The 14,192-nt window shown below is 46.0% G+C and overlaps 1 protein-coding gene across 16 annotated transcripts in view; it reads left to right on the top strand.

Annotated features, from left to right (window-relative positions):
- The window catches only part of ACTR3B (actin related protein 3B), a 106,733-nt gene that overhangs the window by 55,507 nt on the left and 37,034 nt on the right, over nucleotides 1-14,192 (top strand). For 7 of the 16 annotated variants that reach the window (XM_082661829.1, XM_082661822.1, XM_082661830.1 and 4 more), the window contains 3 exons: nucleotides 3,182-3,307; nucleotides 4,226-4,309; nucleotides 4,867-5,686. In XM_082661829.1, the coding sequence (XP_082517955.1) occupies nucleotides 3,182-3,307; nucleotides 4,226-4,309; nucleotides 4,867-5,228 (572 nt within the window). In that variant the 3' untranslated portion in view covers nucleotides 5,229-5,686. Of the gene's footprint in view, nucleotides 1-3,181; nucleotides 3,308-4,225; nucleotides 4,310-4,832; nucleotides 5,687-11,079; nucleotides 11,311-14,192 lie in introns of those variants that run through there. The other 9 variants (XR_014297202.1, XR_014297204.1, XR_014297205.1 and 6 more) reach the window with 6 other exon arrangements.

Raw genomic sequence — 14,192 nt, 5'->3', positions numbered from 1 at the left:
CAGCTTGGAGTTGGATTTCCTCTAGGACAGGGCGGGGCATCATACGGCCCATCTTTGAGAAGTAAGTTTGTTCAAACTTTGCTGGGATTGCAGTCTTTGGGTTCCGTCTAAGAGTAAAAAAGCTCTTGTGCCGTCCAGTGCTTAAGAATCCGTGTTGCAACGCAGGGGACGCCGGTTCGATCCCTGGTTGGGGACTAAGATCCTACATGCCGTGGGGCAACTAAGCCCTTGCGCCGCAACTACTGAGCCCATGCGCCACAACTAGAGAGCCCGCGTGCCACAACTAAGACCTAACGTGGCCAAAAATAAATATTTTAAAAAAAGTTTCAGAAGTGCTGTAACAGAGTAAGTTGCATGCTTCCCTAAAAAGCTGTGAATTTTTTTATTTTAAAAAAAGCTCTTGTCCCTAAAGAGGTATAAGCCTTTCAAAATTTCCACGTAGGGGTGGTTGCTGGGAGAGTTGTCATCTTAACCTGTAGCGAGCGGTGGGGGTGGAGACTTCGCTGTGAGCATCTTACTTTGTGCCTCTGGTTAACGGAGGAATAGCATGGTGGGTAGGGGCACGGCGTGTCTGTCAGACAGGATAAGAGTACGAATAGAGTCTCCAGCACAGAATATACTTAGCGTCACAGGACTGGCGGTTTTTGTTATTTTTAATACTATATAAGGTATTGAACGAGCTTATTATTAACATAGACTTTGTCTTTCTGGCTTAAACGTCAGGTGGCTAACAGGCTGTGTGTAGTGTTCATGATGATGTGTGCTAGGATGTTCTTTACTAGCATAAAGACAGGGCCCTTGCTTTTGTAGAGGTAGTTTACGATTGAGGCTTTTATTTGGCATCATGGGATAAACAGTTACGCAGCAGAGTAAGCTGCAGTCTGTAGAAGAACCCAGTCCACACGGTGGTCTGGGTAAGCAGATGGCACAAGCCGCACTGAGTGAGGAGGTGCTGTGCAAATTGGGCTCTGCGGCCTTTCAGCAGGTCAGCGGACAGCACCATAAAACACCGTCTTAGTGTAGGAAACGTAGACTCTACAGGTGAGAGAGGATGATCGTTTCTGGCTTAAAATGCATTTAGAAAATTTGAGAAGTGCCAAAGTCTTTAGGAAAGAAAACAGTAACCACTGACTTTATAAAAACGACTGAACTTTTCCCAAAGTGGTTGTATCATTCATACTTCCACCAGCGATGTGCAAGAGTTTCATTTGTTTGTATTTTAACCTAAACTTGGTGTGTAATGGATTTGGTTTGTATGATCCTGATTACAAATGCTGTTGCCTCTCTTTTCACGTACTTATCGGTCATGTGTGCATCTTCTTTTGTGAAATGTCTGCTTGAATCTTTTGCCCATTTTTCAATTGGCTTGTTTATATTATTATTGAGTTGTAAGAGTTCTTTTTATATTCTGGATATAAGTCCTTTGTTAGACGTATGTATTGCAGATACTTTTTCCTAGTCTGTGGCTTGTCTTTTCATTTCCTTAGTGGTATCTTTTGAAGAACAGAAGTTTTCATTTTATAAAGTTCAATTTATCAGTTTTTATTTTTTATGGTTCACGCTTTTTATGTTCGATCAAAGACATCTTTGCCTACATCATAGTCATGAAGACTTTAAGAAAATATTTTCTTCTAGAAGCTCTGTAAGTTTTAGCCCTTGCATTTAAATCTGTGATCCATATTGAGTTAAATTGTGTGTGTGAAGTAAGGCAAGTGAGCAAATGTTCATTTCTCCTCTGTGGATATTAATTATTCAGCATCATTTGTTGCAAAGACTATTCTTTTCCTGTTGTAGTATCTTGGCTACTTTGTCTAAAATCATCTGACCACGTATACACAGTGTATACACGGCACCTTTTTTTTAAAATTTTTATTTATTTATTTTTGGCTGTGTTGGGTCTTCGTTTCTGTGCGAGGGCTTTCTCTAGTTGCGGCAAGTGGGGACCACTCTTCATTGCGGCGCGCGGGCCTCTCACTGTCACGGCCTCTCCCTTTGTGGAGCACAGGCTCCAGATGCACAGTCTCAGTAGTTGCGGCTCATGGGCTTAGTTGCTCCGTGGCATGTGGGATCTTCCCAGACCAGGGCTCAAATCCGTGTCCCCTGCATTGGCAGGCAGATTCTTAACCACTGCACCACCAGGGAAGCCCCACAGCACCGTTTTTATTGTTGTGTGAATGAATGAAAAAATGAATCTTATGTGTTGCACCTTTGAAAGCAATGCAATGCTTCTGATCTTAATGAACAATCGTTTTCATACCCTGGTGAGTTAATTTTTAAATTAAAAAATCCATTACAGAGATATGAGAAGTAATTGCAGCAACTGACCCAAGACTGTATCCTGGACTGGAGAGAAAAATGCTAGAAAGAGTGCTAGCAGTGCATGTGACAGAATTGGAAGAGCAGGATGGATTTAGATAAAGTTTTTTTATCAATATAATTTATGAAGTCGAGAATTGAACTGTGAGGCTTATTCTAAGATATGATGCCCAGAATATCAAGAACGCTTTTAAATGGTGATTCTCAGTAGCAAACAGATACACAGTTTATGTGAAGGTGTTAGCAGGTGAAGAGACCTGTCTCTTCAAGAAGGTGGGGATCAGAATGCCCTTGTTTTACTCTAGTAAGGTTGCCACCTGACCTGTCTGGGACTTGGTCCTGGTTCTCTCAGCTCCTGGCCAGGTCGAGGAGGAGTGTCGGTGAGCAGGGGTGACCCCTGAGAGCAGCATGGGTTGGTGGCCCCTTGACCCTGATAGGAGCCGAACCGTCTCCTGTTGTTTCTGAGCGATTTCTCCACGGGTGACCGGGTGCAGCAGTGATTATTCGTGATGTTGATCCTGGGGCAGGATGTTGTCTGAAAGATCTAGATTTGCAGTTTGTCAAGAGAAAACGGGGAGGGGTGTTGGTAGAAGATGGCCCTTTGAGAAATGGAACAGGCAGTGTGTTTTCACTTGGTTATAATTGAGGAGGAGCACCAAGAGAAAGAATTTGTGACACAGGAAGAAAAGTACAGTTTATACTTTCTCGATAGCATTAGCTCTGCTTCGGTGATCATCTTTTCACATAGATTGAAGTGTGTTATTTAAACAAGCGACTGGGCGCGTGGGGTGTGTCGTGGGCAGGTCACTAGGCCAGCGTGGGCGGGTGATTTCATGCAAGGAAACCTCTGCTTTGTGTCTTTTAGAATGTCGTTCTTTCGGGGGGCTCGACGATGTTCAGGGACTTTGGACGTCGCCTGCAGAGAGACTTAAAAAGGGTGGTGGACGCCAGACTGAGACTCAGCGAGGAGCTCAGTGGCGGCAGAATAAAGGTGAGGCCCCTCGCCAGCACAGGCCGGCGGGCGTGCCCGTCTGGGCAGCGAGGGAGAAGTGCAAGTTGCAGCCACTCTCAGCCACCGTGTGAAGTGACTTCAGAGGTTTGTCACCTGGACTCACCCCAGGTGTGCGGTCAGGGCGGGTACGGACCTCGTGAGGCAGCTGCGCAGCTTTACGCTGCCCACCGGCCCACGCACGCCAGCAGTTTCCTTTGTGTAAGAGGTCAGGTGTGGAGTGTAATGACCAGCATCCCAAGGAGATGGGTCAGTTCACAGTGAGGAACTTTGACGTCCTTTGGGAACATTCTCATTAAACTCAGATAACTAACACGAGCAGGGCATTCATGCTGTGTTGTTCCTCCAAGATAATAATTCTTGACTAGCTGGTGAATTTACTCAGTTTACCCAAGCAAGCTTGGGCTTTGGTGTGGGGTGAATGGGAGCTAACCTGTGTGTCCTCACCTAGTGGGATCACACTGTTGGCAAAGTGTAATTTTTATAGTATTTTTGGGACACTTAGTGTTATTTGGAATTCTCTCTAAATGCTACAACATCTAATTTGTTTAGTTAAAAAAAAGCAGTTGGGTTATTTGCTTGGATATTTTACTTTTTAAAGTGCCTTTAGATAGAGGTAACCTGCCCTGACTTGTGTGCTTTGTTCTTTTCACCTCCTGGGGCCGGGCGGGGGTGGGGGGTGGGAGGGGGCTGGGGGCTGGGGGCCAGGTGGATTTGGCAGCAGGAGCAGCTGAGAACCTTCCTTTTAGGGCGGAGTGCAGAGGTGCTTGAACCTGAGGGCAGGGCTTGCGGGATGGGAGGAGGCCCTCAGAGTGGAGCCCCGTCCAGTAGGTGGAAGGGCGTCAGGGTGTGGAAGGGCATCTGCACAGGTGAGTCAGCACACATCACTTCCCCTTCCAGCCCAAGCCCGTGGAGGTCCAGGTGATAACACATCATATGCAGCGCTATGCGGTGTGGTTCGGAGGCTCGATGCTGGCCTCAACTGTAAGTCCTTTTCTAGATTGTGCTGTCTTTTCATCTCTATGTTCTCTGCTGAGTTTGAATAAATACTGTCTTCTGGAGGTTAAATTATGTGTGTTCTAATTGTGTGTGGCTCTAAACAGCCGCACGTTTAATTCGGAGATAGAAGAAATAACTTTAATGACCATTTAAACTGCACAGCTAATTCGTAGGCATCCTTGCCAATTAGGGGTTACAGAGAATATGGATAAGAGAATCCAAAAATAACCTAAAACATCTTGCATTAATCATTAGTTCCAGTGACTTTTCCGAGTAATTACTACTTTCTTGCCTCAAATTTGGGACTAGCTAACAAACTGCTGATTTAGGGCGAGCACGTAGTTGTTCCTAAATAGAAGCTGAATAAGTTTGGAAAAAATGGAATAAGCTCCCGCTTTGAAGAGGTCAGAATCTGTGACAGAGGCCATCGGGGAGAGGATGGAGGTTTGGGGTGAGGAGAGTTTCTCATTTGCTTGGTCGTTGACTTGGTTTCATTTCCCTTCTGGAGCATTTATGCTCCTTCTGCTGGTTGCCTCTCGCAGCCGGAGTTCTTCCAGGTCTGTCACACCAAGAAGGGCTACGAGGAGTACGGCCCCAGTATCTGCCGCCACAACCCCGTCTTTGGAGTCATGTCTTAGTGGCGGCTTTGACACCGCCCTTCCAGTGGTGTCGCGGCAGGTGCGCAAGTGTCCTTCAGACCCGGAGGAGACCGGCTCCTGTACATAGCGCGCGTGCCGTGGTGCCGGGCAGCCCAGCAAAGCCATCTCCGCGCCCAGCCTCCCCCCGCCCCCCCGCCCTGCTCTCCTCTCCACCCGAGCTTCGAGTCCACAGATCCAATTCTGGAGGAATTCAGCTGCGACTCTCAGATTTGTTACGGAAAACCCTAGAACACGGCGCAAAATAGCTCCCCACCCAGGGCCGAGTATGGGGCTCTCAACCCTTTTCCTCCCAGACTATTTTTGTAAATAAAATGTTATAAACTTGAAATACAAATTGATGTTTATATTTCCTATCATTTTGTATTTTATGGTATTTGGTACAACTGGCTGATCCCGAGCACGCGTAGATGTCCATGTCATGGAGTGTTGTCATAAAACGTTTCTAATTGTGAGGCATGTTCTGATGTGTGTGTAGGCAAACAAAATAAAGCAGAGCACACTTTTCTGGTCATGTGTTTGCTAGGAAATGGTTACGCTTTATTGGAGGATGGGGAGGTTAAACACTAAGCAGTGTTGTGTGACAATTAGTATAGACAACGTATCCTTTCATTTTCTTGTTTGAACTTACTGGAATTGTTTTATAGAAGATGCCGGTTTGCTGTTGGTGAGTGTTCGATGAAATACTACCTTGCACCATTGTAATAAAAGCAGTTAGACTCTTTATAAAGATCTCCTCTTGTGCTGTAGTGGTCTTTTGGTTTTCCCCTTTGTGCCTGAACTTCTTTCAAAGAATACTGAAATTTGTTTCACGTCTGTGGAGGCTCTGATGATTGACACCAAGTTTTGGGGAGGAAGTTTCCTGAAGTGATGTGGATTGCCTGTCCTGCAGTGACCATTCGGCCGCCGAAAGTGGTGTGGATGGGCCTGTGAGCGTCGGGGGCCGGGTGGAGGGACGCGCCTCGTGGTTCCCACCGCCCCTTCCTGGGAATTCAGAATTCATGGCTTTAAGCTTTGAGTAGCTACTCTGACATCTGCTGAGTGGATTGCTGGCTTGAAAGGTAATTTCCTAAATTAGGAGATTTAGTTTTACCCCATTCTTCATATAATACTTAGGTTACTTTTTAAACTATTATTTATGGTATTTCTTCAAGGTCATGAAGTATGTTTTATTCTCTGAAAATTTGCCTTTGTAAAGAAACATTTGGTTTTACTTTTTTTTTTTTTTTTTTTTGCGGTACGCGGGCCTCTCACTGTTGTGGCCTCTCCCGTGGCTCTGGACATGCAGGCTCAGCGGCCATGGCTCACGGGCCCAGCCGCTCCGCGGCATGTGGGATCTTCCCGGACCGGGGCACGAACCCGTGTCCCCTGCATCGGCAGGCGGACTCTCAACCACTGCGCCACCAGGGAAGCCCGGTTTTACTTTTTAAGGTTAAGAAGTTTGGGGTGATACAGGAATCTTTCCGCTCAGTGTTGTGAAGTCGGTTTTCCCGGGCCGTAGGCAGGCCCTGCCACTTGCACCTGATGCTCAGCAGCCCTGGGCCCTCCAGCTCCGCGGTGGAGAGTCTCAGGCCACTTGGTTCTTCCTTTGTCCAAACTCTGCTTTGGACCCCACTGGGGTCTGCTCTGCTCAGAGCCCCGGGGCCGGGTTGCTTCCTCCTGGTATTCCAGCCCCTGTATCCCAACTCTCCCAACTCCCATGCAGGCGCCCTGTGCACCCTGCGTGTTGGCAGGAGTCACCTCCCCTAACACCGCTTCCGCCGCCTTCCTCTTCTGTTCAGGAACCGTGGGGCCCTCGGGGCCCCTCCTGTCTCCCGTCTTGGTGGGCATCTTCCCACTGGGGCTCTTTGCCTCCCCAGCTTCACCGTCTCTGCGCTTCTCACAGAGAACGCACTGTTTCTGCCTCTGCTTGGTCCCCCCTTGCTTTGATTGGCCAGGTGCCTTGCTAGCAGGTGCATTTCCCCCAAACTCCTAGAGCAATGCGCTCCTGTGTGCCAGTGCCGGCCCCGGGCTTCAGAGGGGTCGTGCCCACTTCCTGTTTTAGCTGCCCCTCAAGTGACCCTGTGTCAGGAGCCCAGTATCACCCACGTCGGCTGAGCTAGAACTACTGTAACCCGTCCTTCAACCACAGAACTTGTAAAGCTCCCGTTGCCCTTGTTTGGGACAAGATTATCTGAGACTGTACTTTTGTTTCTCGTCTTACAGAATCTTCATCAGAGCATTTTGTTTTAACATAACATTGGTGGGACAGAGTCATACATGAGAACGTGACTGGTGTGATGAGGGGCCCTCAACTCCGGCCAAGACCCCTCCCAGATCACGTGCATCAGGATGCAGGGAGAGGGAGGGAACAAGGAAGGCATTCATTTTTCACTTTCTGTTTTTAAGCCCCGTAGGTGATGCCCGTCTGTAGCTGGGGCTGAAAACCCTGGTGAGCAGAGGAAGGACTTTTGAATCTGAAAGATCTGAATCTAAATTCTGGCTGTTCCTTATGCAGATGGTTTCTCTTCTGTTTCCTCATCTAGCTGAGAATTGCAGTGGCCTCGTTGCTGTTAGTAGATTGGAGTTATAATTTTTTTGGTTTTTTCAATAAACCTGCCAGATACTGTATGTAGAAATGGGATGTGATTCTGCAGTGTGCATTGGTCATTCTATAAGGAGGAAAAACGCTTAGAGTTGTTAGTAATTTTAAGAAAATCTACACATACCTCTTCTTCAGATTGAATTAGCACTAGATCATAATGTAGCAATGAGTTAAGTATTAATGGAGTCGATGGGTAAAATCAACCTTCTGTGATGCCTTATAAAATGCCTTATAACTCTCAGCGAACAGTTTTCTATAAAAAATTTCAACCAATGCACACTTTAACAAAACATTCTAAAATTACAAGTCAGTAGTTTTTACAACTATTAAACCTGTAGATATGACAAGAAGGCACTTTACCCCATCTGACAGATGTAAACATAACTTTATGATGATGATAATATAACAGGAACGCCTTACTTAAGGAAAACCTGGTTAACTGGTGTGTGAGTATCTGCCCACGTTCCCTTTCTAACAAGATGCGGTGGCTGGCTCTGGGTTGCTCTTTACAGCCCACCTGTGGGAACAGCCTCTCAGTTTTTGCGGAGGGAGCATTATCACCTCCTCCTGAGGGCTTCCACTTCTGCTTTGATTAATTTTCTAGCCAAGTCTGGATCAAAGAACATGAGGCTCATGATTTTTTTCCTAAATATGTGAAGGGTAGGAGAAGAAAACAGGAGAGGGAAGTTCAAGATACCAGTGGGGAGGCTTCCCTGGTGGCGCAGTGGTTAAGAATCCGCCTGCCAGTGCAGAGGACATGGGTTCGAGCCCTGGTCTGGGAAGATCCCACATGCCGCGGAGCAGCTGAGCCCATGCGCCACAACTACTGAGCCTGTGCTCTAGAGCCCGTGAGCCACAACTAATGAGCCCACGTTCCACAACTACTGAAGCCCACGCGCCTAGAGCTCGTGCTCCACAACAAGAGAAGCCACTGCGATGAGAAGCCCGCACACCGCAACGAAGAGTAGCCCCTGCTCACCGCAACTAGAGGAAGCCCACGCGCAGCAGCGAAGACCCAATGCAGCCAACAAAAAAAAACCAAAAAAGATACCAATGGGGGAGGGGTAGGTAACTCCTTGATCAAGGTCCTCGCAGAGGTGGGAGATGATGTGGTCCAGAGTTGAGGGGAGGAGAAGCCCAGGATGCACCCGATCCTTCTAGTGGAACAAATCCACAGGGCAGGCAGGGGACGCCCTTCACTGGAACTTCCATGGAGCCCGGACGGAAGAGGCAGGAAGGCAGCGAGTTGGCTTCCTTAGGGGTGGGGTTTTGCTGGGCAAGTGTGGCGACAGGGCAGGTGTCCTGGGGCTTCTCTGTCCTTGAAGTCTATGAAGTCCGGGTGGGTGGGGAGTAAAGGAAAGGGAGTATTGAAGGTCCTGAGTTTCAAGGTCAGGGGGGTGGGCTCATAGGGAAGATGTAAGTGTTTAAGATTTCAGAGGTGGAGCACTTCTCAGTGAGAACAGGATCACTGAAGTGAGTGGGCATGGTGTAGAGGCCATTGGAAATGGGAGAGATGAGGGAATTTTGAGATGAGCGTGTTGGATAGATTGGTGCGTGCTGGCATCATCCAGGTGGGGTGGGGCCTTGGAGATGAGAGCAAGATTGTGACCCAGTCGCCAAAGTCCCGAGTCCATTTGGGTTGTGGCCCCGAGCTGAGCACAGTGTGTGGGGAACTTGGCCAAGTGCTGAGTGCACGTGACCTTATTTAATCTTAGCAGCCTGTGAAGTTGGCATTACTATTATTCCCCCATTTTCCAGGTTAAAAACTATGGCTCAAGGAGATTTAATCACATGCTTGAGACCACACAGTTAGGAAGCAGAGAAGTCATTATTTGGTCTAAAGTATGCATTCACTGAAATCATGCCATTTGCAGCAACATGGATGGACCTAGAGATTATCATGCTAAGTGAAGTAAGAGGAAGAGGAATATCACATGATACCACTCATATGCGGAAACTAAACATATGATACAAATGAACTGATTTACAAAATAGAAGCAGACTCACAGACAGAAAACAAATTTATGATTACCAAAGGGGAGAGGGTGGGGAGGGATCAGTTAGGAGTTTGGGATTAACAGGTGCACACTACACCTGGCTCTGTGCTGGGAGCTGCTGCTGTATGGCCAGTGTGAGGATGCCTCAGTTTTGGCTATGCGTGTTCCATAGACATGTTTAGTTGAACACACTGGGATCTGAAAGTTCCCCTTTGGTATCACGGTGTTATTTCAAGGGGAGGTTGGTGCACAGCATCCTGAAGGGATCAGCCCCAGAAGGGGTTTCTTTCCCTGAGTGCTCTCGCCCTCGGCTCCAGCATCATCGATGTGTGAAGCCTTCCTGGACCTTCCCCACCGAGTCAGCCTCTTCTTACCCACGCACCAGCTATGCCCTCTGTCCCTCACCTGGCTGAGGTTCTGGAAAACGGGACTGATTTTTGTGCCCCCAGGACCTTCGCAGTGCGTGGCACGTGGTGGGTGCCCGTTAAATATTGAATTAAATTTCTATTCACAGGAAGACTCCATCCCTGGTTTTTCCAGGCTGGGTATGCTGTATAGTGAGAAGTGTTGTGTGTTTGGGTATCCTTGGATGAAAGCTGGGTTTTGGGTGTCTGGGGTGTTACCCATCATAACTTTAAGACTTTTTAACGATATAACATGTATCTCTTGAATGGATAAAGAAGATGTGGTACATATATAAAATGGAATATTACTCTGCCATAAAAAATAATGAAATAATGCCATTTGCAGCGACATGGATGGACCTAGAGATTATCATACTAAGTGAAGTAAGGCAGACAGAGAAAGACAAATATCATATGATATCGCTTGTATGTGGAATCTAAAAAAATGGTACAAATGAACCTATTTACAAAATGGAAATAGAGTCACAGATGTAGAAAACAAACTTATGGGGGAAAGGAGGGAGGGATAAATTGAAAGATTAGGTTCGACATATACACACTACTATATATAAAATAAATAACTAATAAGAACCTGCTGTATAGCACAGGGAACTCTATTCAATACTCTGTAATGACCTATATAGGAGTAGAATCTAAAAAAGAGTGGGTATATGTATATGTATAATAATCACTTTGCTGTGCACCTGAAACTAACACAATATTGTAAATCAACTATACTCCAATAAACATTTTTTAAAAAGATAAAAAATAAAATTGTACACAACATCCTTCCCCCAATCTAGCTCTTATATCAAATAGATCAGTGGTCGCCTGGGAGAGGGTTGGGGGGTGGGGAAGGTTAGGAGGAAATGTACCTACCAATAGGTATACGGGGTTTCTTTCTGGGATGAGTAAAGTGTCCAAAGTTGATCCTAGTGAGGATTGTACAGCTCTGGGAATACACTAAAAGCCATTGAGTTATACACACTAAGTAGGTGAATTCTGTAGCAAGTTAACTTTATCTCAGTAAAGCTGTTAAGAACTTAGTAGGTTTCTGAAAAAAAAATCTGGCTCTTAAGCCATGACTCCAGTAGGTGTTCCGTATACCTGACAGGTGGGTGTGCGATGCCGTAGCACACGTGTGTGAGAGGACCTCCCTCCGCTGTGTCACCGTCTGCAGTGTGGTCAGCGGGAGAGCCCAGCGGAAGAAATGATCCCGCAGCAATCTTGAAGACGTAAGTATATTTTATGGTAGCGATGGCCAGTTCATTCTCCAACTTAACTAATACGCCTGACGAGCTCTCGTGTGACTGCAGTACCGACAGTTTTGTGATGAATTCATTTTTTATGATCCCTGCGTTTTATCTCATTTGTAAAAAGTACGATTGTGCTGAACAGGCTTGTGAGGTCAATCAAGCGTGTAGCTTATTTCAAACCACAAGAGAGCGCCATTAAGAATATTTATCTGTTAAAGAATTCTTTACTTGATTAAAGACTATTTCATAATGTTTCTTTTAAAAGTAACTGTCACGCTTGTTAAATAGAAATATAAATTGATTGGCAAAATAATTGTGTGGGGCTCTAACTGGCAATTATATCAATTTCACTTGGTCGGATGGAAATAAATCTTGTTTAAAAGGAGGAAAAGACCTATCGCTTGATATTGGTATCACGGAAGGATTTTTCTCATGTTAAAATATTAGTTCTTTCTACCCTGTCTTATGTCTCAAAAGTAAGCAGCTGTTTATTCTCTGAAGATTAATTTCTCAGGTTTTACCCCCTTGTTTTTAGCTTGGGATGCGACAGATTATTTCTGGTTATGTGTGTGTGTGTACAATCATATATATATAAGTTAACAGTATTTGCTACTAAGAATTTCAAAAATTTTTGATTGATAAAAGAGGAATATAGCTATACATTGTTAAAAATTAATAATTACAAACCCAAGAGTTTATGATGGCCAATGAAATTTAAATGATACGGCATTGGCTATATTTTCAATATTAAGGGGTCAGATCAACTGTAGTAATTGATCAGAGCGCCATTTAAGTCACTCGTGGCTGCACTAGCACCTACTGCAGATACAGTTTTAATGGTTTCCCATCAGACACACTTTGGCCTGAGTAGTCTGTCCTCGTGCTTATAGCTAATTTGGCCGTGGTGACCAGATGAGAACGAGTTCTGAGGGGTGCTTTTGGTGTCCCTCTTCACGGCAGTGTGGCTGAACTTGGCGACTGAGCAGAGAACGGGCCAGCTGAAATCCTGCCTTCAGACCCTGGCATTGCTGTCGGCTTGTTGCTGGTCCTTGTTAATATCAGTTCATTTCTTTCTCTTGCTCACCTGCTGATGGGGGTTATGTGCTCCAGGGGAGCCAGTGGCCGCAGGAATCCCACCTTACTGGACAACTCCGATGACCAGAGTTCCTGGAAAGATGAGCTAGGAGGGGATGGGGACATTGTCAAGGAAACCACAGGAGGCTGTGGTCTAGCTCTCACTGCACTTCTCAGACTGTAGTCTATAGAACCACACCCTCTGGGTTTGTGCGGTTGCCTCCGGTTTTTGTTTTTTTAAACTGGGAAAAGCCATCATTTGTCGAGTGCTTGCTGGGTTCTGGGTACTGTGCTAAGTCCCCGTTCCATCAACGCACGTTTGCTAAGTGCCTGTTAGCCCCAGGATGTGCCAGTCTGAGGTGGAGTCTCCTTTCCAGTGGGAGAGCTGTGCATTAAGCAGATAATCGCAGATTATCACAGACTGTGGAAGGGCCACGAGAGAAAGAAGTGCGGGGTGCGCTGAGACACACCACAGGGGCCCTGGGTGGCGTTGCAGCTTCCCGAGCAAGTGACACCCAGCTGAGACCACGAGAGACGCCAGCCGGGTGGAGGTGTGGGGAAGCAGCCAGAAGGGGCTGATATGGCAATGAAATGCCTCACTAACACACAGGCCCGGTTCGGATGGAGTAGAGGCATCCAAGGTGGGGCTGGCTGCAGAACTCGGTCTTTCTCTGGAGAACAAAGTCCTCCGGCACGTGAAACAATTTTAAACATGGATGGTCAGGTTGGTACAGCCGTGCCTGGAAGTTTCAGCCAAGAGCTGTAGCTTTTCTCTAGAGTCTGAGCAGACGTGGAAGAAAAGAGGAGAGTCAGCCAGACGCGAGGGCTGCTCTGGAGAGTTCTCTTGGGAAAGTTGTTCGTGAGACCAGACGGTCTGGCAGAGGCAGCCAGGGAAGACTGGCAGAAAGTTCGAGCCTTACCCTGTGGAACAGTGGGCAAAAGGAATCAGAGCAGCCAGCGCCTACGATCTTCAGATGAAGGTGGGGAGTGGGCTTTTGGGGTTTTAGTATAATAGAATATACGGCCAGTGGATGCAGTTAGTTTTCAGTTTTAAAACTGAAAGACAGTTGCTCCTGCTGAATTGAGAAGCAGTAGGTGTTTTTCACTCTTCTTAGCTCTGTGCTTTGTTTCTTTTGTAGAAAAAGAGCTCCTATGATTCGTCCATAATCAGTGGTATTTGAGAGCTGTTATAGAAGGACTTATGATACAGCACAGTGTAGAAAAAGTGCTCTAAAGAGTAATTAGAAATAAGCTATCAAGAGAAATGTTTGTGAGCTATAAAGGTACAAGTGACTGGTATTTTCCACTGACATGACTCATCTTAATTAGGATGGTATACTGAACTTGCATTTCTGATTATGCAGTCATTTTCTTGAGCTGAATTAGTATGTTTTAACATTTATTCATTAGCTCTTAGTCTATGATAAATTAAACGTTATAGGTAATCAAAACATTATTGCGTGATATCATTACAGTGCTCTGAATTAGAGTTTAAGAACGTGATTACAGTAGTATATGTAACTTAAACGTCCCCTACTGGCAAAGATGAATAGCATTATGAACTTCCTGGTGATATGCCGTTCATGTCCGGGTTGATCTACAGTTGAGTAACTTTTAAAGAACTGACAGCACTTGTGCCGAGCCTTTCTGAACAGTGTCCCTTCCAAGGAGGAAGCCATCCTCTGTAATTTGGTGGTGATCACTAAACCACTCATAATGATATGTGTACTAAGTTTGTTGTGCCAGTGCCCTGAGAAGTTGTTATATTCATGGCATAGTAAAGTAGGTGCCTGGTTTCACAATGTCACATTAGGAAATCAGCTACATAAAAACGGAATAATGATGTCGATAGGGCTTAAAAAGCACACCTGGGGATAGTTTTTCAGGATTTTGTTTT

The sequence above is a fragment of the Grampus griseus genome, assembly GCF_964374135.1.
Source record: "Grampus griseus genome assembly, chromosome: 9".
Lineage (NCBI taxonomy): Eukaryota > Metazoa > Chordata > Mammalia > Artiodactyla > Delphinidae > Grampus > Grampus griseus.
Note: the sequence above shows the minus strand (reverse complement) of the source record. Positions and strands in the feature narration are given on the sequence as shown.